Source organism: Bubalus kerabau, chromosome 4 (assembly GCF_029407905.1).
Source record: "Bubalus kerabau isolate K-KA32 ecotype Philippines breed swamp buffalo chromosome 4, PCC_UOA_SB_1v2, whole genome shotgun sequence".
In the NCBI taxonomy this organism is placed as follows: domain Eukaryota; kingdom Metazoa; phylum Chordata; class Mammalia; order Artiodactyla; family Bovidae; genus Bubalus; species Bubalus kerabau.
Genome location: NC_073627.1, coordinates 131828850 through 131854132, shown reverse-complemented (window position 1 = coordinate 131854132; position 25283 = coordinate 131828850). Strand labels below are relative to the sequence as shown.

At 39.4% G+C, this 25283-nt stretch overlaps 1 protein-coding gene across 6 annotated transcripts in view; it reads left to right on the top strand.

Annotated features, from left to right (window-relative positions):
• Positions 1-10433: 10433 nt before the first annotated feature.
• TEX10 (testis expressed 10) overlaps positions 10434-25283 on the top strand; it is a 49113-nt gene continuing 34263 nt past the window's right edge. Inside the window, exons 1-5 of one of the 6 annotated variants that reach the window (XM_055578648.1) lie at positions 10434-10716; positions 14523-14711; positions 16124-16836; positions 17224-17467; positions 21620-21732. In XM_055578648.1, coding sequence (XP_055434623.1) covers positions 14532-14711; positions 16124-16836; positions 17224-17467; positions 21620-21732 — 1250 coding nt within the window. In that variant the 5' untranslated portion in view covers positions 10434-10716; positions 14523-14531. Of the gene's footprint in view, positions 10717-11023; positions 11174-11239; positions 11389-13555; positions 13577-14522; positions 14712-16123; positions 16837-17223; positions 17468-21619; positions 21733-25283 lie in introns of those variants that run through there. The other 5 variants (XM_055578650.1, XM_055578649.1, XR_008713713.1 and 2 more) reach the window with 5 other exon arrangements.

The following is a 25283-nucleotide window of genomic DNA, read 5'->3' as shown; positions in this document are numbered from 1 at the left end:
TACTCTCTAGCTCTGTGGGTGAGTGTTAGTTGCTCAGTTGTGTCTAACTCTGTGCAAGCTCATGGACCGTAGCCCGCCAGGCTCCTCAGTCCATGGGATTCTTCCAGTAAGACTCTCCCACAGAGCTCTTTATTCACTCTCTAGCTGTGGAAACTGCAAACTTTTCCTGTTTAGCAGAAGTAGTGAGAGGGTCAAAAGTGACATCCAGATGTGGATAAATATTTACAGAGACTATGAAGGTGTGTAGGATCTGTAAGGTAACACTTTAACCTCTATGATGATTCCATGACTTTTTCAAAAAGTTTTGTTAAAGAATGTACTTTCTTACTTGCGTGGTCTGCTTGCTTTCTAGCTTTATTATTATTATTGTTAATTTACTTATTTGGCTGCATCAAGTCTTAGTTGCGGTGGTTTAGTCACTAAGTTGTGTCCAACTTTTTGTAAGCCCATGGACTGCAGCCCACCAGGTTCCTCTCCGTCCATGGGATTTTCCAGGCAAGAATACTGGAGTGGGTTGACATTTCCTTCTCCAGGCGTTTTAAGAGACAAAATTTTGATTAAGGTGAATCTTCTCCAGAACTTTGTAATGGAACTTACAGACATGTTATTAGAGGGCATGCTAATGTCTCAAGTTTGGGGATATGGTTAAGTAAGCATCTAAAAATCAGTGCTTGGACAAATAATGCATGATTCCACATACATGAGGTCTCCAAAATAGTCAAACTTAAAAAAGCAGAAAACTGAATGGTGGTTGTCAGGGGATGGGGAGAGTGGGAAACGGGCAGTGATATCAGTGAGTATAAAGTTACAGTTGTGCAAGATGAGGCTTACAGATCTGCTGTACAACATAACGCCTATAGTTAGCAATTTGCTGTTGTGTATTTAAAAAGTTGCTGAGAGGGTAGATCTCATGTTAAATGTCCTCATCATAATATTTTCTTAACTTAAAAAAAAAGTAAAGGGAAACAACGAAACTTTTGAAAGTGATGAATATGTTTATAACCTTGATTGTTATGTTTGTACCCTGGGTACATGCATATATCCAAACACATTGTATTGCATACATTAAATATCTGTAGTTTTTTGTATGTCAATTATACCTTAAGAGAAAGTGAAAGTAAAAGTCACTCAGTCGTGTCTGACTCTTTGCAACCTCATGGACTATACAGTCCATGAAATTCTCCAGGCCAGAATACTGGAGTAGGTAGCCTATCCTTTCTCCTGTGGATTTTCCTGACCCAGGAATTGAACCAGGGTCTGCTGCATTGCAGGCGGATTCTTTACCAGCTGAGCTATCAGGGAAGTCCAATACCTTAACAAAACTAAAAAAAAAAATTATCAATACTTGTAGTAAAAACTGCTGAGGTCCAAATAAAAGCTGTACCTGAGTTGATAGTATTATACCAATTTCCTGGTTTCAACAATATACTATGTTAAAATAAAAAACAGAACAGTGCTTGACATTATGGTGTTAAATATTACTTTATTTAACTTTTTGATAGCCTTTTTGATCCTTTCAATCATCTCTTTATGCTATTTCCATATCACTCTTTCCCTCAGGTTCTCCCAGGTAATTAATAACATTCTGACTTATTTTTCATATTTTTCTCCATGTTTATGTGGTCATAGACAAATATAGACATACATTGATGTTTATATTTTTGGTTTATTTCATAACAATGTGATTAGATTATATACATTTTCTCACTTGAAAATACATTATGAAAAAAAACTCTCCAAATTAACTGGTATAGATGGAACTAAATCTTTTAAAAAAATATTTATTTACTTATTTGCCTGTGCTGGTCTTAGTTGCCATACAAGGGATCTTTAGTTGAGGCATGTGGGATCTAGTTCCTGACCAGGCATGGAACCCAGGCCCCCTCCACTGGGAACTCAGAGTCTTAGCCCCTGGACTACCAGAGAAATCCCTCGATGGAACTGAACCTTTTCAATGGTGCCAAAAAGATCAGTTATCACAGTTCATTCAGTTATTCCCCTTTTGATTGCATGTTCATTTTTTCCTAGTGATTGGTTACTCAAATTTTGTTGTAATAAATATCTCATAAGTATATACTTCAGACTGGTGCTTTTGTATCTATGGGATAAATTCTCAGGGGATATAATTACTAGGTTGAAAGAGTATGAATTTAAAACCTTTTAAAAAGATATTTCCAGACTCCTTCCCAAAATGGTTGCAGTATTATATATTTCCAACAAAGTATGAAAAACAAAGCAGGGCATGAGAATGCACTTCTCCCTTCATTCCTACCAGCAGTTGGCAATATTTTATCTTATAATTTTGTAAATTTGATAAATGAGGTGTTATATTCCACTGTTATATTAATTTTACCTTTTCCTGACAATAAGATTGAGCAGGCTTGCAAAGTTTATTGATCATTTGGATTTTTGGTGAGTGAATTGTTAGTAGTTTTTGCCTTGTTTTCAACTGAATTCTTTTTGTCATTTTCTTGATAATTTGTCAGAGCTCCTTGTATATTGCAGATATTAATAATTTACCTTTCATACATATATAGAAAATCTTTCTCCTAAGCTACTTTTTTACTTTGGTTTGTATTTATGGCATCATTTGCCATACTACATTTAATATTTTCTAACGTTGTGAAATAGATCTATAGTTTTCTTCAGTGACTTCTATTTCCTGTCTTCTTAATGAAAACGTCCCCAATTCCTAAATTATACTTGTATAAATTTTTTTCTTATACTTTTGTTATTTTGTTTAATGATTTACGGTTTTCATGGGGTTGAAGTGCTTGATTACTAAGCTACCTTCCCTTGGCTTCAAACCCATCCCTCTCTTCTCTGTTTTGTACCTCTAGATATGCAGTTCGGTTAAGTTCAGTCGTTGCTCAGTCGTGTCTGACTCTTTGCCACCCCAGGGACTGCAGCATACCAGGCCTCCCTGTCCATCATCAACTCCTGGAGTTTATTCAAACTCATGTCCATTGTGTTAGTGATGCCATCCAACCATCTTATCCTCTATCATCCCCTTCTTCGCCTGCCTTCAATCTTTCCCAGCATCAGGGTCTTTTCAAATGAGTCAGTTCCTCGCATCAGGTGGCCAAGGACTGATGTTGAAGTTTCAGCTTCAACATAAGTCCTTCCAATAAATATTCAGGACTGATTTCCTTTAGGATGGACTGGTTGGATCTCCTTGCCATCTAAGGGACTCTCAAGAGTCTTCTCCAACACCACAGTTCAAAAGCATCAATTCTTCGGTGCTCAGCTTTCTTTATAGTCCAACTCTCACATCCATACATGACTACTAGAAAAATGATGGCCATGACTAGACAGATCTTTGTTGGCAAAGTAATGTCTCTGTTTTTTAATATGCTGTCTAGGTTGGTCATAACTTTCCTTCCAAGGAGTAAGCGTCTTTTAATTTCATGGCTGTAGTCACCATCTGCAGTGGTTTTGAAGCCCCCCAAAATGAAGTCTGCCACTGTTTCCACTGTTTCCCATCTATTTCCAATGAAGTGATGGGACCGGATGCCATGATCTTAATTTTCTGAATGTTGAGCTTTAAGCCAACTTTTTCACTCTCCTCTTTCACTTTCATCAAGAGGCTCTTTAGTTCTTCTTTGCTTTCTGCCATAAGTGGGGTGTCATCTGCATATCTGAGGTTATTGATATTTCTCCCGGCAATCTTGTTTCCAGCTTGTGTTTCATCCAGCCAAGCATTTCTCATGATGTACTCTGCATAGAAGTTAAGTAAGCAGGGTGACAATATACAGCCTTGACGAACTCCTTTTCCTATTTGGAACCAGTCTATTGTTCCATGTCCAGTTCTAACTGTTGCTTCCTGACCTGCATACCGGTTTCTCAAGAGGCAGGTCAGGTGGTCTGGTATTCCCATCTCTTTCAGAATTTTCCACAGTTTATTGTGATCCACACAGTCAAAGGCTTTGGCATAGTCAATAAAGCAGAAATAGATGTTTTTCTGGAACTTTCTTGCTTTTTTGATGACCTCTAGATATAGGACTCTGCAAACCCCATTTCCACTTTGTCAAGTAGGTCCCTGCTGGGCTCTCAGTGACAAGTAGAAGAGTGAGACTGGAAAGATACAGAAGGAAGAGACTTGCTTATTCCTATTTGTCCTGCATTCCTGTTAACATCACTGCAGTATTTGGTCTTCACCCAGTGGCAACTAGCTTCAGAATAGCATCTCAATCTGCAGTTTTCCCAATACTTGAAAAACAGCCCTATCACACCACTGCAGAGATACCAGGTAGTTGGCACCATGCCCCTCTCTGTGGGTCTGACCTCCAGCTCATTGGGCTCCATGTCCATCCTTGTAAATGTCAATAATCCCCACTCTCTCCCTCTCTTTTCCCCCTCCCTTGGCATGGTAACTCTTTCCTGCAGTTATTTTCCTAGGATATCTCAGATTCTCTTTCTGCCTTTTAATTTCTTTAGTACTTGGTTAACCATTCTTTATATTAAATTCTCTTTTAAAATAACTAACATGATTTTTGTTTCCTGATTGGACCCTGAATGATGCTGTTGAATTTTTAAATATTTTCCTTTGGACTTTTTGCATGTTATGGTATGCTTTTGTTGTTAGGAATTTTCCAGAGGCCAATCCCACTTCTCTCCACCCCTTAAAGAGCTCATCAGTTGTCCTAACAGCAATCATTGTCTAACCCATCTTTTTCTACTGTTTTTGTTTAAAATATTTTTGATATATAGACCTTAACAATTTTTATGTCCAACTTATCAATGTTTGTTTGTTTGTTTTTTGTCACTTTTTTCCTTTGCTTTTATGCTTTGAGAAGTCCTTTCCACCTAGAGATCAGAAAAAATACCAAGTGGTTTTTCTTTCTGCACTATTGTTGCCTCAGTTTTTGAGCTTTTAAAAAGTTGAAAACCACTATAAGAATGTATTTTGCTTTGTCAATGAATATACAGGTTTATATAAAATTGAAACAAAAATTATATCACAAAACCATGTTTGAGGTGGAGGATTTTACTACTTACAGAATATCCTTCACATTTCTCAGCTTCTATACAGTTAGCAGCAGTCTGAATTCTAGCCAAAGGGATGTAATCAGAAATACTATATGCAACTTCCAGGAAGTGTCCTTAAATGGAGGGACCATGTCCTTCTTGTTCCTTTACCTTAACTTGCTGACTGAAATATGAGTGTGATGGCTGGAGCTAAAACAGCCATCCTGAACCATGAAGTGACCGTGAGTCTGATGAAACAATAGACAAGTGGCCTGAGTGTTTGAGGGACTGCTGGTACAGAGCCACCTGAAGACTGGACTGCCTACATCTTGACTTTAATGCCAGGAAATAACAATTATACTTTAATGTGAAAAAGTAAATTGTCATCTTGTGTTTTACTGTTACTTCCACCAAACTTAATTCTCACAAATACATCTTCTGTAGAGTTTATGCCAATTTATGTTTCCACCAACAATATATGAGAGTGCTGCTTCTCTACAGTGTCAACAATAGATGTCGTGTCAAAATTTGGATTTTGGGACTTCCTTGGTGGGTAAATGGTAAAGAATCCAGCTGCCAGTGCAGAAGACATGTGTTCAATCCTAGACCTGGGAATATCCCACATGCCATGAAGCAACAAATTCTGTGCACCACAACTATTGAGCCTGTGCTCAGAGCCTGGGAACAGCAACTACTGAAGCCCATGTGCCCTAGAGCCTGTGTTCTGCAACAAGAGACTAAGTTCTAAGTAAGTTGAGTTGCTTAGTCATGTCCCGACTCTGTGACCCCATGGACTGCAGCAGGCCAGGCTTCCCTCTCCATCACCAACTCCCAGAGCTTGCTCAAACTCATGTCCATCGAGTTGGTGATGCCATCCAACCATCTCATCCTCTGTCATCCCCTTCTCCTCCTGCCCTCAATCTTTCCCAGCATCAGGGTCTTTTCAAATGAATCAGTTCTTCGAATCAGGTGGAGCTTCAGCTTTAGCATCAGTCCTTCCAATGAATATTCAGGACTGATTTCCTTTAAGATTGACTGGTTTGATCTCCTTGTAGTTCAAGCGACTCTCAAGAGTCTTTTCCAACACCACAGTTCAAAAGCATCAATTCTTCAGTGCTCAGCTTTCTTTATGGTCCAACTCACACATCCATACATGACTACTGGAAAAAGCATAGCTTTGACTAGACAGATCTTTGTTGGCAAAGTCATGTCTCTGCTTTTTAATATGCTGTCTAGGTTGGTCATAGCTTTTCTTCCAAGGAGTAAGAATCTTTTAATTTCATGGCCGCAGTCACCATCTGCAGTAATTTTGAAGCCCCCCGAAATAAAGTCTGCCACTGTTTCCCATCTATTTGCCATGAAGTTATGGGACTGGATACCATGATCTTAGTTTTCTGAATGTTGAGTTTTAAACCAGCAAGAGAAGCCACTGTAACAAGAAGCCCACACACTGCAACTAGAGAATAACCTCTGCTTACCACAACTAAAGAAAAGCCCACACAGCAACGAAGACCCAGCACAGCCAAAAATTAAAAAAAAAAAAATTTTTTTTAAAGAAGTTTGGATTTTTATAAGCTTAAAAGTGAGGGGAAAAAAATCTTATTTTAATTTATACTACTCTTTTTGTGAATTAGGCTGAATATCTTTTATGTAACAATGATATTTATTTCTCTTCCTGTAAACTGGCTGAAAATAAATATTTTTCTATCAAGTACTTGATTTCCCCCCCACCTCATTTCTAGGAATTCTTTGTATATTAAGAAAATTAATCATCTACCTGTAATATGAGTTGCAATTTTTTTTCAGTATTTGTCTTCACTTTTGATTTCTTTCTCTTTCTCTCTCTCTTTTTTTTTTTGGTCATAAAGAAAATTTCTAAAGGTTTTGGGAAAAGCCTGTAATCAAATTTTAAAAGCTTTCACCTGGTATTTAAGTTCTAGAAGAAATCCAAAGTTGTAAAATGATACACTCATTTTGTTTGCTGGGACTTTTATGGATTTGTTTTTTAAATTTACATCTTTGAATGTAATACATGAAATATGAGCCCAACTTTATGTTTTATTAAGTGGCTGGCTCCAAAGATAAATTTTTTTTTAATTTATAAACTCTCATGTTTATTTGGTTCTATTTCTAGATTTTGTATTTTGGCCCACTGGTTTGTCTATTTGTATGCCAAAACTATGTTTGAATCACTGAGGTTTTATATTTCCATATCCAATAAGGTTGGTCCTCCTCATTGCTTTCCTTTTAAAAAAATTTGTTGGCTATCCTTACTTGTTTAATTTTTCATATAAAAATTTTAATCAGTTTGTGTAGGTCTATAAAAAAAACCCTGGTGACATATTTATTGGGATCTCATTCAATTCACCAATTAATTTAGGGACAACAGGTATACTTAGGAAGTTAAATATTCTAATCAAATGTTTTATTCAATTCTAGGAACTTTATAGGCTTTGATTGCTATTGCAAAAGATGCTTCCTTTTCTATCCTGTTATCTAACTGGTTATTGTTAGTGTATGTGAAGTCTATTGATTTCTGAGTGTTAATTTTATACTGCCTCACGGAGAAGGAAATGGCAACCCACTCCAGTGTTCTTGCTTGGAGAGTCCCAGGGACAGGGGAGCCTGGTGGGCTGCCATCTACGGGGTAGCACAGAGTCGGACATGACTGAAGCGACTTAGCAGCAGCAGCAGCACCCTTTTAAAATTCTCTTATTGTTTTTAGTAGCCTTTCAGTTGATATTTTTTAGGCATACAATTATATCTAGAAGTGTAGATAATTTTATGTCTTCATTTTCAATTCTTGTGTCTTGGACAGATTTTGTAGTGAAACAGCGGTTGTACTCCTGGCTCCTGAGTATTTTCCCTCCTTCCTTTTATCCAAGCCTGGATCAGCAGCCTTTCTCACCTTTCTGTGTTAGTCAATATTCTCTGAATAAATTCCTTTTAATTTAAAGTCAGAACTGGTTCCTTTATCCAAGAAACTTGACTAAAAGTTTTCATTTTGCACAAACACTGTCCAATGACATATCATCAACAGGAAAATCTGTTGCCATTTATTGAAGCCTTGCTGTGTGCCATGCAGTGTATCAAGTCATTTGCATATACTGTATTGATCAATTCCTAGAGAATGCACTTTTCCAGTCCCTGATCATTGTAGCAAATTTGAACTCGTCCTTTTCACATTTCTTCAGAGAGTCTCTGGTTTTGTGTTAGTAAGTAAGTAAGTTCAGTCGCTCAGTCGTGTCCAACTCTTTGTGACCCCATGAATCACAGCATACCAGGCCTCCCTGTCCATCACCAACTCCCGGAGTTTACTGAGACTCACGTCCATCAAGTCAGTGATGCCATCCAGCCATCTCATCCTCTGTCGTCCCCTTCTCCTCCTGCCCCCAATCCCTCCCAGCATCAGAGTCTTTTCCAATGAGTCAACTCTTCACATGAGGTGGCCAAAGTATTGGAGTTTCAGCTTTAGCATCAGTCCTTCCAATGAGAACCCAGGACTGATCGCCTTCAGAACGGACTGGTTGGATCTCCTTGCAGTCCAAGGGACTCTCAAGAGTCTTCTCCAACACCACAGTTCAAAAGCATCAACTCTTCAGCGCTCAGCTTTCTTCACAGTCCAACTCTCACATCCATACATGACCACTGGAAAAACCATAGCCTTGACTAGATGGACCTTTGTTGGCAAAGTAATGTCTCTGCTTTTCAATATGCTATCTAGGTTGATCATAACTTTTCTTCCAAGGAGTAAGCATCTTTTAATTTCATGGTTGCAATCACCATCTTCAGTGATTTTAGAGCCCCCCAAAAATAAAGTCTGACACTGTTTCCCCATCTGTTTCCCATGAAGTGATGGGACCAGATGCCATGATCTTCATTTCTGAATGTTGAGCTTTAAGCCAACTTTTTCACTCTCCACTTTCACTTTCATCAAGAGGCTTTTTAGTTCCTCTTCACTTTCCGCCATAAGGGTGGTGTCATCTGCATATCTGAGGTTATTGATATTTCTCCCAGCAATCTTGACTCCAGCTTGTGCTTCTTCCAGCCCAGCGTTTCTCATGATGTACTCTGCATAGAAGTTAAATAAGCAGGGTGACAATATACACCCTTGACGAACTCCTTTTCCTATTTGGAACCAGTCTGTTGTTCCATGTCCAGTTCGAACTGTTGCTTCTTGACCTGCATATAGGTTTCTCAAGAGGCAGGTCAGGTGATCTGGTATTCCCAACTCTTTCAGAATTTTCCACAGTTTATTGTGATCCACACAGTCAAAGGCTTTGGCATAGTCAATAAAGCAGAAATAGATGTTTTTCTGGAACTCTTGCTTTTTCAATGATCCAGCGGATGTTGGGAATTTGATCTATGGTTCCTCTGCCTTTTCTAAAACCAGCTTGAACATCTGAAGTTCATGGTTCACGTATTGCTGAAGCCTGGCTTGCAGAATTTTGAGCATTACTTTACTATCGTGTGAGATGAGTGCAATTGTGCGGTAGTTTGAGATTCTTTGGCATTGCCTTTCTTCAGGATTGGAATGAAAACTGACCTTTTCCAGTCCTGTGGCCACTTCTGAGTTTTCCAAATTTGCTGGTTTGACTTTATTTGGAAATAAAAACCTTCACAGAGGTAATCAAGTTAAAATGAGGTCATTAGGGTACGCCCTAAATGACGTGTGTTCTTACAAATAGGCAATTTGGGCACAGACACACAGGAAAGGAAGACATTGTGAAGACAGAGAGAATGCCATCTACAAGCGAAGAAACATGTAAAGCTTAAGCTTGGAGAGAGGCATGGACCAGATTCTTCCACTGAGCTCCTAGAGATCACTGCTCTTAATCACTATCCAGCAAACTGAGGCTCACTCCTTATTCGCGTTACTAAGTCTTAAAACCTGGTAAACTGTAGAAACAAATTTAAATCAAGTTCTAAAATCCATATCTGGGGCTCCCCGCCTCCTGCAAATCTTTGGCAAGGCTATCTTTCAAAGACGCATTGTCTTTGCTTTCCCTCTTCCTTTCTAGGCATTCAACTTTCTCTCTTCAATTCTCTGAGCCCACTTGATTTCAGTAGCAGGAACCCTACGTAGTGCTGAGAAACTAAATATTAGAGAAAATCCTCAACTAAGACTTTCGGACTCCAGGTGCTAGGTGTATTTTGCCCTCTTGTCAGCTAATTCTTAATTGCTCCATCCAGGTTAAAGTTCCAGGAATTCTAGGGTTCTTGCAGTCCCAAACTTTTCCTCTTTTTCAATTCAGTTCAACTTATACTCTTATTTGAATGTGGCTCCAGGTCTGAAGAACAGTGTTCTAGCAGGGAGAGAAGACGCCAGCCCTCAACTAGCTGTGACCAGTGCGGACACCCATCAGTAAATGCACGCCAAGGAAGTTCATGGAGGACCAAGCTTTGTCCTTGGATCCTGCGCTCTACGATCTCGGATTCCCAGAGCGCGGGGAGCTTCCGGCGAGGGCCCCCTCCTCCTGGGGGCGGGGCCTGCCGCTCCCGCTCCCGCTCCCGCCTCCCCGGCTGCGCGCGGCTGCGGGCCGTGATCACGTGAGCGCGGCGCGGCGGAGGAGGGGCCCTGATTTCCGGGCGGCGGAAGGAGACGCGGCCGCGTGAGGACGAGGCGATTTGAAAACACGCTTTGGGAGCGTGAGGCTGAGGCCGGTGGCGCACGCCGTTGCCCACTGGGCTCTTCCTCGCACGTTCTTCCCCTCTGCCTCCACGCCCGGGTCCCGGCTGGGCCCGCAGGTGAGCGGCCGCCGCCGGTCGGGCCGGGCCCTCCCGGGGCGCGGGACGGCGCGCGGGGCCCTTGCCCCTCGGTCCGCGGCCAGGAGGGTAGGGCGGGCTGGGGTCAGTCTGCGTCCCCCGGGGGCCGGGTCGTGGCGCTCCGGCAGAGCAGGGCCTGGGTGCGGAGAGGGGCAGCGCGGGGGCGGGGCGGCCCGCGGGCATTTGAAGCGTTTCAAGTGACTGGGCGGGTTCGCGCGGTTTCGGGTCTAGGAGACTTTTAGGCCGGTGTGTGTTTATTGGGCCCCGCTTCCTGGACTGTGGTCCGGACCGCCGTCCCTGGTGGGAGAAGGAACGATAGTTTCTTGAAAACCACGGGGTCTTCGCTTACGGGATACGGGACCAAAGTCTGGGGTTGAGGATGCGCAGTAGTCTCTTAATCGGCTCTCGCAGTCCAGGTGTGGAGTAACCAACAGAGCAGGTTCGGACCATCGGACGTCTCGAGTGGTCCTGGTCTGGGATATTTGTTCTTTGAAAAGTCAGGTGTTTCCGATTGACCCCTAGGTAGAGTTTGGAGGAACTCGTGAGCGTAAAGGGTTAAAGAGGAAATTACCAAAGGCTTGAGTACAGTGTGACTTCTTGACTTTTTTTTTTTGGCGGGTGGAAAGAAGTTGGAAATTAGGTGAGGGTAGTGAGGTGAGTCTTGGTGAACTCCGGGAGTTGGTGATGGACAGGGAGGCCTGGCGTGCTGCAATTCATGGGGTGGCAAAGAGTCGGACACGACTGAGCGACTGAACTGAACTGAACTGAGTGAGGTGGCAGACAAACTAGCTGAAATTCGGTTCGGTCGAAATCCTGATAGCCTAGACTCTCCCTTTTGTTGAAATTAGAAAGCCTGTAGTTGGAGCATATGAAATTCATCTTGAAAACTTTTGAGGTTCACCTGCTTTAAGTGATGTGAGAGCTCAGTCCCTGAGGTTGGTGTTCCTACCATCTATTCGATACCAGCTACTGTGAAAGTGGCTTGTGTTAGTTTCTCAGTCGTATCCGACTCTTTGTGACCCCATGGGCTCTAGCGTACGCTTTCCAAGGGATTTTCCAGGCAAGAATAGTGGAGTGGGTTGCCATTTCCTTCTCCAGGGATCTTGCTGACCCAGGGATCGAACCGGGTCTCCTGCATTGCAGGCAGATTTACTCTCTGAGCCGCCAGGGAAGCCTTTTGGTTTGCTGTATTATGAAAATCTTGATTTTAAGCGAAAATAACAGTTGCTGTAGAACTGTGAGTTCCTAGTATAAAAATGTTCCCTGTGTACCATAATAATCTTAATAGCTTGAAAAGTCAAGGAGGGGCGGTCAGTCCTGTTAGCTTTCCTAACGGAGGGAGAACAGACACTAAGTGGTGGGTAATGCTTGTACAAGCTTGACTGTGTGTTGGACCCTGATCAGCTAGTTAGTGGCTAAAGATAGCACAGAGAATTAGGGGGTGGAGGGTGAATTGATTCGATTTTTCTGAATATCTAGTTCTACTTGTTTTCATCTCTGGTACTAGATAGTAATTGTAGGGAAAGCTCACAAACTGTGCTTGCTTAATTACGAGAGGCCAAGTGAGTATTAGGGCCTTCTTTGTAGTTTTTATTTACTCATGTTTTAGACCAGAATAACTGGAGGTGTGGGTGGGCTGAAAATTTGATATTGGGATAAATGAAATAAGGCAAGCCGTTTTGCCATCTTTCCCCCAATTCTCACCAAGATTGCAGTATATATAACATAAAGTTGGTTTTTTTTTTTTTTTTTTAAATTTTATTTTATTTTTAAACTTTACATAACTGTATTAGATTTGCCAAATATCAAAATGAATCCGCCACAGGTTTACATGTGTTCCCCATCCTGAACCCTCCTCCCTCCTTGGAGTTCAGTCTTATTTAGGAAACCCTCTTCAAGTCATTAGTAAAGACTGACACATCTTTAAAATTGTTTTAGCATCACCTTCTTTGCATGGTCTTGTGAGAACTGAAGGCTTTTGTATATCTGCTATTATGCTTGGTATGTACTGGTCATGAGACTAAGAAAATATACATGTTTGTGCTTATAGCATATCTGTTTACTGTGCCAGGCACAGTTCTGAGTATTTTACACATGAGCTCATTTGCTCCTCATTCATCTTACCTAGTAACAACTGTATGAGGTAAGCATTATTATTAGCCCCGTTTTGTAGATAAAAACTGAGACACGGTGATTTAACTAGGCTATAAAGTGCAAGAGTCTGGATAAGAGCTAGTTGCTCTCTTGTATCTGCTCTTAACCTATGTAGCCAACCCCTAGGTGATAGGGCTCTAATGTGTTAAAACCTTGTAACCATGTGAATTTGAATGTAATGTCATAGGTGATTGGCTTCTGGATTCCTGAAACTTCAAGTTTCTGGTCTTGGACCAGCCATTTTATTAATCTTAATGCAAACCTTCATTTTGCTTAAATTTCTTGAACTCCCACATGTAGCATTGTGACTTAAAAAAATAGCTAGGTATAGGATCATTATGATAGATCAGGAGAAGTTTTATTTATTCTAGAGACATCTACTCTGGCGGGAATACAGTGCAAGGTAGGGTTCATTATTTTTGTGTGGAAAAGGCTTCAAGAAGGGCTGAGCTAGTTCCAGGTATAGAAGGCTATTTTTTTAGATAGAGGTTAGTTGATGGGAAGATAAAGCTGTAGAGGAAGTTAGGAAGGATGGCTGATCTGTCAAACCCAGGTGTTTTTACTGTAAGCAAGTAAAAGGAGCAGCTGAAAGCTTGTGAGCCTTGATCAGATCTGTGTTTAGAAAGAGCCCTCTGGTGATTACCAAATGGACCATGAGGTAGACACTGGTGACAAGGCAGGAATACTGGTGGGGAAACTTGAACAGTCTTGGGTAGAAATAAAGGGTTTAAGCAGTAGCTGGGAATGGGTATAAGGCACAGATCAAAGATTTTGTGTGTACGTGGGATAATCTGTGTGTAAATTGAAAGAATGTGATGGGGAAAGAGAAGTGCAGTTCGACAGGGTTATACCTGAGTTATTTATTATAATAGCGGCCTAGCTGGTCTTTGTTCCTTAGTCCTCTGTTACACTGTATTTCCTTTTATTTTTTTTTCCCCCTCCTTTTTTTGTTTCCGGTTTATATCTAGTCTGAACTTTTCCTGGTGTTCAGAATGCTAGTACTTTCATTTTTGCCTATTACCAAGCGTATCCCCTATTCTTCATCTTTACTGTTTTCCTTGCTCATGAAGTGCCCAGTGACTGTCCTTGCTGCATATCTGAATCGTCCCCGTTTTCAGGCACCCAGCTTAGGTTCATTAAACTTTTCCTAGCTATTACAGGCTGTATTCAATAATAACATTGGTTTAGACTTTGTTTTGCTAGAGTTTCTTGGGGGTTTCTGGGGGCCAGGAGCTTCCCAGTAGGTGCAAGGTATACTTTGAGCAACTCTGTGCTATCTCCCTCTTATCCTATGAAAACAAAAAATTTTCAGAAGTTTTTTTCCTTTTTTATTGAAGTATAAGTATATTAATTGACGTGTACACAAGTTTTCTACTTAGCACATCGCTCGACCCAAGATTCCTATTTAGAACATTGCTTGACAAAGGGTTCCGTAGCCAGAAATATCTTAAGTAAAGTGAGTTTTTTTTTCTTTATAAAGATATTTTCCATTTAATATTTTGATGCATTGGCATGGTTATTGTTGATCTTGACAATGTTAGAGTAATGTAAAGGTTAGAAAATACCTTCTCTATTCTTTTATAATTTATCTTTGGTCTGTATTCATTGTTTTTAAATTAATTCTTTTATCATAGTACTCAAGAATGACCAAAAAAAGAAAACGCCAAGATGATTTTCAGAAAGTAAAACTAAAAGTTGGTAAGAAGAAGCCCAGGTCAGAAAATGCTACTCTTACAAACTTTAAAACGAAGACTATACATCTGCCTGAGCAGCTCAAAGAGGATGTAACACTTCCAACAAACAATAGAAAACTTAACATAAAGGTAAATCATAAACATTTTTTTGATAAGATAGGATATGCCTTGAAGTCATCTAGAATGGTGTACTTTTATGGAAAGTTGTTTTAACTCTTAGGGTTTATTAATGGCTGAAGATTGGAGTTTGTCTGTTTTTCAGAGGTGATGCTGCCACTCAGCTTTCCCACTTCCTCCAGAAAGACTTGCTCAGCTAAAGTCAAAGTGATTTCTCCCTTGTATATTCATTTGATAATTTAATATATCATCTGGAAGTAATTTTTATATCTTTTTGATGTGACAGGTCTTCAGCTGTTTTTATAACTCGTTAAGATAGGACCCTGTCTTACCCATTTTTGAACCTTTACAATGCATAGCTATTCCAGATTCATAGTAAATGTGAAATTAATTGAAATTTAAGCAGTAGTTTTGCTTAAAAATGTAACAGCTTTATTAAAATGTAATTTGCACATAATAAAATTTATTACTTAAAGTGGACAATTCAGTGGTTTTTAATATATTTACATTGTTAGACTGCTATCACAGTAATCTAGTTTTAAAACATTTTTGTCACTTTAGAAAGAACCCTTACACCTATTAGAAGTTGCTCCCCATTTCCTCCCCCCCACTAGACAGCCACTAAGCTATCAGTAAAGATTTGCTTATTCTGGACTCTTCATATAAATGGAATCATGAAATGTGGTCTGTTACTGGTCTTTCACTTAGCATGTTTTTGGGGTTCATCCATGTTACAGCACATATCAGAACAATACTTCATACCTTTGTATTGTCAAATAGTATTCCAGTGCAGAGTTTTGTCATATTTTTTCACTCAACAGTTGATGGGCATTTGCTTACTCCCACTTTTTGACTCTTATGAATAATGCTATTAGAGACATTTGTGAACAAATCTTTGTGAAGATACACGTTTTCTAGTTTTGCTTTCTAATCTCTGCAGGTTAAATAATATCAAAAAGATATTTGAAGTTGTGGTTTCTTTACAGATTATATAAATTATTCTACAAATAAAATTGCCATATGTTACACTCTGACTAAAATACACAGACACCCTGAAAGACCCCTTAAAATAGGCAGAAAATAGTGTAAATACGTATATGGTACATAGTAGGTCTTTAAGTGGTGATGATGATTGCTGTCAGTTTAAACAACTGTGTGCCTAATCCTGTGTAATTTCAAAATGAGAAAATACTGACTGAAAATTAAATAATTCTTTTATGAAGCCAAAGCTGTGTTAAAGCTAAAACTGTTTCTGATCTTAAAACTAAATTTTTCTCAAAGTAACACTGGAAAAATACCTACTGAAGCAGCCCTGGACACCCACTGAAGTGTCAGTTTATTCGCATAGTTTCAGTTAGCACTGTTTATTTGAAAATGATGTGTATGTATATGTATATACCTAAAACCTGTATTTTTATTTATAGGATTTGCTGTCACAGATGCATCACTACAATGCTGGGGTTAAACAAAGTGCTCTTCTTGGACTTAAAGACCTTTTGTCTCAATACCCATATATAATTGATGCACACCTTTCAAACATATTAAGTGAAGTGACTGCTGTGTTTACAGATAAAGATGCTAATGTACGATTAGCAGCAGTTCAACTTCTTCAATTCCTGGCCCCCAAAATACGAGCTGAACAAATTTCTCCATTTTTTCCTTTGGTAAGTGCCCATCTCTCTAGTGCCATGACTCACATTACTGAAGGAATTCAGGAGGACTCTTTAAAAGTTTTGGACATTCTGCTGGAACAGTACCCAGCTCTGATTACTGACCGTAGCAGTATATTGCTTAAGAATTTTGTAGAACTCATTTCTCATCAGCAGCCGTCCAAAGGACTGGTAAATAGAGACAGATCCCAGTCCTGGATACTTTCTGTAAATCCTAATCGGAGACTCACTTCTCAGCAGTGGAGGCTGAAAGTCTTAGTGAGACTCAGTAAATTCCTTCAGGCCTTGACAGATGGATCCAGTAGGTTGAGAGAAAGTGAAGGACTTCAGGAACAAAAAGAAAATCCCCATGCCACTAGCAACTCCATTTTTATCAACTGGAAGGAACATGCCAACGACCAGCAACACATCCAGGTTTATGAAAATGGGGGTTCACAGCCAAATGTCAGTTCACAGTTCAGGCTACGGTAAGGATTTCAGTTATGTCCACACTCAGTTTTCCTGTATTGAATTATAACTGCTGACCATTGATGGCTAATGCTGGGAGACATGCAGTTGTCTTCCATAGTTTCATATAGTTACTCATAATTTAATTTTATTTACTGATGGGAGGAGTCATTTCAAAGTATATTAATTTACTCATTTCTAGCAAAGCCTAATGGAAAGTAAAAATTGATAGTCTTTTGGCTTTGTCATCTTAGAATTCTGTTTTTCTTGCTAGTGTTGATCAATGTAATTATCAATTCATGGTGCTTCGTTTTGCTGGTACTTAATATATTTAAGATTTAAATTAAGCAATGAGTAATATTTTTTAATTAAATTAAAATTTTTTCATTCTTACCTTTCCTTACTAGGTATCTGGTTGGAGGACTAGGCACTGTGGACGAAGGCCTGTCGTCTACTGAAAACTTGAAAGGATTTATTGAGATAATAATTCCATTGCTAATTGAGTGCTGGATTGAAGCTGTGCCTCCACAACCAGCGGCTTCTGTTGGAAATGGTATAGAACGAGAACCTCTGCAGGTTATGCAGCAAGTGCTTAATATTATTTCCCTTTTGTGGAAACTCTCTAAACAACATGATGAAACTCATAAATTGGTGAGAACTACTGGGTTATTTTCTGAGGAATGCCTTTTATCATAACTGGACAGATTAGAAATCAGTGTATTAGTACTAACTGGTTATGCATTTTCTGAAAAATTCCCAAGATTTAACTATAAACTTCTAACATTTGCTTAAAACTGCAAATTAAAATAATTCTGTGAGTTTATTATCTGTATGTTTTAATTTTTAAGTGAAATGTATAACAAGACGCTTGATTTCTTTTTTATTAACTATATAGTAATGTTACATTGTGTTATTTATGGCAGATTGATTACATAGGAACATTCTAGTGTCTGGAGATCTCTTACATGATTTAAACAGTTGCTTATTAAGCAGTGTCTTCCAGTTTGGGCCACATTACAGAGTTTATGCCAAGAAATGGACGAAACTGAAGATCTCATATCTAACCCTGAGTTGTTTTTAAACTACGTTTCAGAGAAGAAACTATATGTAAATTTGCTTGGTGTATGCTTTTTTGTTTTTTTCTTGATAAAGGATGTAAATTGGAAAACATTTCTTAAAGATAGCTTTACTGTAGGTAAGCTGCAATTGCAGGAATGGTGCAAGTGAAGTTACCCTAAGTAATTCCAAGTCATAGAACAGTTTCCAGCTAGCAAACATGTTTCTAGATGAGTGAATTTACCTCCTCTTTGGGGAGATTTTGAGTATTGGTGGGCTTTTTAAAAGTGTTGTGGGGAATATAACACATAGTCCATGGCACAAGTAAGGAAGAACATGCTTAAGTGATGCTAGATTAATGTGGTTAATCTTAAAAAAGGCAGCTGCTGGAACAATACTTTAAAGCTTAGAGCATCGTTTTATAGGAGAATTTCTGCAATGACTTGACTAGGAAGTTGTGAATCTTTGAAGTTGCCTACATATGTACAGAATGGACAAGGCAGTTTTTTAGTTTTGTTTAGTTCTTTTTATTTCAGGCATTTGGGTGTTTGATTATTCATGGGCATCTTAATGCTTATTATTGCTTTAGTAATATTTGTGATTAGATAGAATGGTAGTACTAAATGCAGATTCATTAATTGTGTAGTTTTGGATCATCTACTATCATTCAGATAACAGTACTATTGCTACTGCTAAGTCACTTTAGTTGTGTCCGACTCTGCGACCCCATAGACAGCAGCTCACCAGGCTCCCCCGTCCCTGGGACTCTCCAGGCAAGAACACTGAGATAACACTAACAGAATCTGAACACTGCCTTAGTTTTATGAATATTTAAAATAGTATGTTTTAGAAATATTCTGTGCTATTACAACTAAAATTACTTATTAGCAGTACATTAACATAGGATACTAAATTCAGAAGACTATTTTGCACAGACTGTTGAAGGTTATGTAGAATAGTAAATTCGGATACTGTATAAAATTGAAATAAGCGGAGGGTGGTTAATTCAAATAGAAATAGTATTTAAAAGCATCCATTGGTAAAATTCTCTAATTTACCATGGCAGATTTGAACTATAGTAACTGAATAAGGTAAATCTATTCCTTTGCAGACAGTGTATAAATATGTATGTTACACCAGATGACATTAAAATGCCTGTTAGTTTATTTTTCATTACCATTCCCGCCATTAGTTCCTCTTTCTCATTTGCCTTAGTTATAGCTTAGTACTTAAGGTATTGAATGGTCAAAGTTCAAACTTTCGGAGGAATGCAATGGCATTCCTTGGTCTTCTAATTATGCACCACAGGCTGAATTTTTTCCAGAAAATTCAGAAAATGTGTAGGCTTTCTGTTGGTAAATTGGCATCTGTATTAGGGTGCAACCTTAGGGTAACTGACTGCTTACTTTTTAAGTTTTGCTAAATGCATATAGTGTGTTTGTATTTTGCTGCATAATTGAGAAGTTTCATTTTTGTCCAAGTATTTTTTTTAAAAAACCTTTTTAGGAATTTGAAATCTTTCATCTTGGAAAGAAATATCAAGTTAACACTAAATCTTATTTGCAGTGGTTGAGTACTCAGATCCTGACTGAGGTGGTTTATTTCTAATACACTCTTTGTATCCTTAGTATCCTTAATTTAAAGTATACTGTGTTTAATATTTTTAAAACACACAGTGTTTTAAAATACAATGGAACATTAACTTTTTAGTTAACTTCAGTTTTGGGAGGCCTGTATTAATAGCTTTAGGTCAGTATTATAATTTTATACACTATGGAGATTTTGTTGTGTCTTAGCCTTGTATTTTAATGCTTGCTACTTTCAGTCTAAATGTTTCTTTATTGTTGCATTTTTACCATGAAGATCAGAATTTGTGAGAAAGAATTGGATGCAAAGGTTAATTGAGCATCTATATATTTGCCTCTTTAATTAAAATTCAGTTCCTCAGTAAACAGTAGTCACATTTCAAATGCTCAGTAGCTTCAGGTGGCAGGTGTGTTGGACAGCACAGATATAAAATAGCTCTGTCACTGCAGAAAGGTCTTTTGAATAGCACTGCTTTGCAGTGAGTTAGGTTCTGTGCTAGACTGGGAATACAGAGATAAACATGACTGACAAGGCAAATACTTCGCTCCTGGTGGGGTTGAGAGATGGTAAACAAATAGATGATGTCCATCATGTCATCATTAGGAAGAAAGATGAAAGTGGGATGAGAGAGAACATGTAATGAAACTGCAGGGAGGGGACTGTTAAATGAAGAGAAGGAGCAAGTCTTGTGAAGACCTGTGGGAAGAACCTTCTAGGCACAGGGAGCAGCAAGTGCAAAACCCTGAAGTGAGAACAAATTGGACATATTTGAGGAATGGCAGCAAGGCCTATGCAAGTGAGGTACTGGGGCAGTGGTGGAGGATGAGGGGGAAGTGACTCTAGCCACATCGTGTGTACGTTGTGGTCTGTGGTAAAGAGTTAAAATTTTAACCTCAGTGTGGTGAAAAGACATTGGAGGGTTTTGAGCAGAGGAGTGGCATGATCTAAATTATGTTTGTTTAATTTTAATATGTCAGATTTACAAATAAAACAGTAACTAACTCCCATGTCCTCATTCTCCAGCTCTAGCAAAACTGGGGCCCAACTGAGATCATTGATCCCATGGATGACCTGTCCTTCCTTTATATACATTGTCTCCTTTATCCTTTCCTGTAATATTTTGAAGTGTGATTTATATTTTAAAAGATCACCCTGGCTGCTGTGTAGAGAATTAAGTTTAGTGGGGCAAGAGGCAAAACATGAGGACCATTGGGAGACTGAAACAGTAATCTTAAGTGAGAGGTAATGGTGGCTTGGAGTCGAACGGTAGCTAGTGGTTGAATGATGAGAGGCAGCTGGATTCTGGTGAAAGCAGCGGGAATGCTGGTGTACATAGTTAAGAGAAGAGGAGCAATAGTGATGCCTATATTATGATCCAAATGATGGTGTGACTACCCATAGGAGAGTTCAGTTTACTCATGGTAAATTTAAGATGCCTATTAGAGGTCCAGGAGGAGTTGTCAAGTACACATTTTTAAGTCAAGAAAAAGAGAAGAACCTAGTGAAGGTAACTAAGGAGATGTGCTGCAATAGCTAGCTATTGATTTATGGTCTGAGTTTAGCCTCCAGTTTTGCTAGAGCTGGAGCTAGCTATTGTAGCATCTCAAGTCCCATATCCCAAGCAACCCCTCAGTCACTGGCACACTGCAATGATTGGCCCTCTGGATAGCAGGAAATCAGTGTTTCAGGTAGGAGAACATGATACATTGAAGAATCCTGCTGAAGAATTTTAGACAAGTACATTGATTCGTGAAGGTGTTATATGCCTTTAACGAGCAGTAGAATTTCTAGAGAATATAGTTACTCTTAAATGGAACACTAGGTAGATTTTCTTGTATATTTTATAAATATTGTATTAGCAGTTCAAATTCAGAATTGTATTAAATCTTACTTACTTTCTCCCTTTTTTTCTCCTTTTAAGTAGATGAAATGCATGTAAAAATAAAAGCACCAAAAAGAACTGTGGGTGAAAATTGGATGGCCTAACAGTTTATTCAGATTTTAAGATTTATTTACATATGATATCATTAGCAGAAGATGTATTATAAGGGTAAATTTGTGAGTGGATATTGACAAGTTGTTGTTTCTGCTTAAAGTCTTTATTTGCTATTTTAAGTTACTGTTTCTTATAGATTTTCTAATCTGTGCTTATTTTACTAGGAGTCATGGCTTCGAAAGAATTACCTTATTGATTTCAAACACCATTTTATGAGTAATTTTCCATATGCCTTAAAAGAAATAACCAAGCAAAAAAGGAAAGAGACAAATAAAAGGTATTGCCATTCTCTTCCACTGTTAAACCTGACATTTTCAGAAAACAGTCTTAAACTGAACTTTGTACACTGTGAGGTGTTTTTATCTAGACTTTGTGAAGTAAACATAAAAGCTGTAGTATCTGATCTTAAACAAATCACTTTAAGCCCTGGACTTCCAATTCTACTTTTATTTTTATTTTTAATCTGTAAAGTGAATGTTTTGTGCTAAATGAGGGTCAGCTATCAAATTGTATAGATAAGAGTTTAATAAAAATTTGCTAAGAGTGGATAGTTTATTTGTGAGAGGCACTGTGTAATTACTGAATCTTTGAGAGCATAACATCACTAGTTTCTGCTCTCATTTATATACACAAGGAAGCGTAATGTAACTGTTATCGGTATCCTGATGGAAGAGGGATGATTGGAGAAAAGTAGTTCTCTTTTTTAAAATAAGTGGAAAGAACGAATTACGGATGAAGTTTCACTGGAAAAGTGTAAGCCTGGAAGTTATTTGTAATGATTACTTGAAGTAAGAGCTGCTGCTGCTGGTGCTGAGTCACTTCAGTCGTGTCTGACTCTGTGCGACCCAATAGACGGTAGCTCACTAGGCTCCTCTGTCCCTGGGATTCTCCAGGCAAGAACACTGGAGTGGGTTGCCATTTCCTTCTCCAGTGCATGAAAGTGAAAAGTGAAAGTGAAGTGCTCAGTCGTGCCCGACTCTTAGCGACCCCATGGACTGCAGCCCACCAGGCTCCTCCGTCCATGGGATTTTCCAGGCAAGAGTACTGGAGTGGGGTGCCATTGCCTTCTCCGGAAGTAAGAGCAGATAAATGTAAAAAGAAATTACCCAATAAAATTTGACAAGCAGATACAAGTTAGAAAACTCAAGGTGTAATTCCCCAAATGAGCAAACACTTGAACAGATGTTAAAGACTGTCAGAAGGTTGTTAAATTTATCAAAAGGAAGAATCAATGAGGAGAATCAATGAGGCTCTTTGGGCAGAGTTCACAGGATATGCTCAGAAGTGAAAAGTATATTGTAGGCAGATAAACTTGATTCATTCACTAAAGTTTTTTGGTCTCTCACTGTAAGTAAAGATGTCTTAAGGTATACTCTTTGATCTCTTAAATGATTTCATAAATTTCAAAAATCAATACAAAATCTTAAAATTGATAAAAATGTGTCAGATTCCAGTCATGAGATGGAAATCATACCAGTGATTTTCACAGAGAATTTAATACAAACGGTTTTTAACTAGGTATTAAACTAGGTATTTCCTAGTTTAATGGAAAATGGAAACTAGGTATTTCCACTTCACAGTGGGAAGACAAAGGGGAACAGTAAGGTACTGTAAAGGTGGACCTGCAGGAAGCGGCCGCTGCCTCTTGACTGGGAGAAGAAAGAGAAGAGGGCAAGTAGCTGGAAGGAAAGGCTGTCTGGAGCCCAAACTCAGACCTCTAGGGAGGGGTTCGCACTCAGCTGGGACTAATGTCTTTGAGATGAGGAGAGGGGCCCAGTGGGATAGGGGTACAGGATTCAGCAAAGGGGGTTGTGGCTGGCTGGTGCTGGTGTTCCAGGGGCACGATGATGCTGGTTCTGTGTCAGGAAAATACAGACTGGAACCAACTCTGGCTACTAGAATGAACTGCTGCTGGCCTGAAGAGTGGTTGGGTTGCACTGGTGGCAAAAGGAAGCAAAAAATAGGGGTAGGAAGCAACCAGAAAGTGTGCGTTTTCCTCCTACAGCTTTCCAGTCTCAAGTACCCCTTTGCTTCCCAGGTGGCTCATGGTAGAGAACCCTGCCAATGCAGGGGACAGATTTTGATCCCTCGGTTGGTAAGATCTCCTGGAGAAGGAAATGGCTACCCACTCCAGTACTCTTGCCTGGGAAATCCCATGGACAGAGTAGCCTGGTGGGTTTCAGTCCACGGGGTTGCAAAAGAGTCTGACACAGCTTAGTGACTAAACAATAACAAATACTTTATTGGCAGAGCCTAACAAGAAGCAAACTGTAAAGGAAAAAATGTGGCTCACTCCCAGAATCACAAAGTACGAGTGTGGAAGGGTGGTTTTAAGGCTGAGAAACAAAAGCTCAATAACTAGCAGGAAGAAAAGTGAATCTACATATTTAACACAAGGCATATTTAAGTGTCATTAGAACTTTATAATTAAGAAATGCTATAGGAATTCATAGGAGGAGACAGATCCTTGTTAGGATAAACGGACAAAGCAGTGTTGGAGAATAGTGTTTTAACATGAATGTGATTTTAGCAGGCAGAAGTGAAGTGGGGATGATTGCAGTAATGGAAGGAGATATTATAGGGTATGAGAAAGCCATAGAATGGTGTAATAGAGAACACGGGACAGACCTGGATCAAATCGGTTTCTACTGATGACTAACCTTAATGCTGAGAGTCATTTTTTGTCTCTGACCCTCATTTCCCTTTCATCCTTGATCCTTTTGGCATTGAAGACTATTGGTTGGATCAAAACCATGTTTTAGGACCATTAATTTAGAGTTTCTGGAGTTGGAGGTGACAGAACCAGATAGGTAGATACTTTCTTGAGCAAGTAAGTTGTTAGGGTTTGTTTCCTCCAGATACAGTTTTCTTAACATAGAAGTTTTTAATCAGGTGCATGGATAAGCTTCAGAATATCCTTCAACACGTGAATATAATTATATATGTTTTTTATGTTGTCAAGTAAGAGTTTTCAGATATAATTTTCATCAAAATGAGATTAAATAAAGGATGTTTGGAATTTGGTAGACCATTAAATGTAAGTAAACTAAGATCATGGCATCTGGTCCCATCACTTCATGGGAAATAGATGGGGAAACAGTGGAAACAGTGTCAGACTTTATTTTTGGGAGCTCCAAAATCAGTACAGATGGTGATTCCAGCCATGAAATTAAAAGACGCTTGCTCCTTGGGAGATCTGGGTTCAATCCCTGGGTCGGGAGGATCCCCTGAAGAAGGAAATGGCAACCCACTCCAGTTCTTGCCTGGAGAATCCCATGGACAGAGGAGCCTGGTAGGTTACAGTTCACGGGGTCGCAAAGAGTCGGGCATGATTGAGCTACTTCACTTACGCTTTCACTACTCCTTGGAAGGAAAGTTATGACCAACCTAGATAGCGTATTCAAAAGCAGAAACATTACTTTGCCAACAAAGGTCTGTCTAGTCAAGGCTATGGTTTTTCCAGTGGTCACATATGGATGTGAGAGCTGGACTGTGAAGAAACCTGAGTGCCTAAGAATTGATGCTTTGGAACTGTGGTGTTGGAGCAGACTCTTGAGAGTCTCTTGGACTGCAAGGAGATCTAACCAGTCCATCCTAAAGGAGATCAGTCCTGGGTGTTCTTTGGAAGGACTGATGCTGAAGCTGAAACTCCAATACTTTGGCCACCTCATGCGAAGAGTTGACTCATTGAAAAAGACCCTGATGCTGGGAGGGATTGGGGGCAGGAGGAGAAGGGGACGACAGAGGATGAGACGGCTGGATGGCATCGCCGACTCGATGGACATGAGTTTGGGTAAACTCCGGGAGTTGGTGATGGACAGGGAGGCC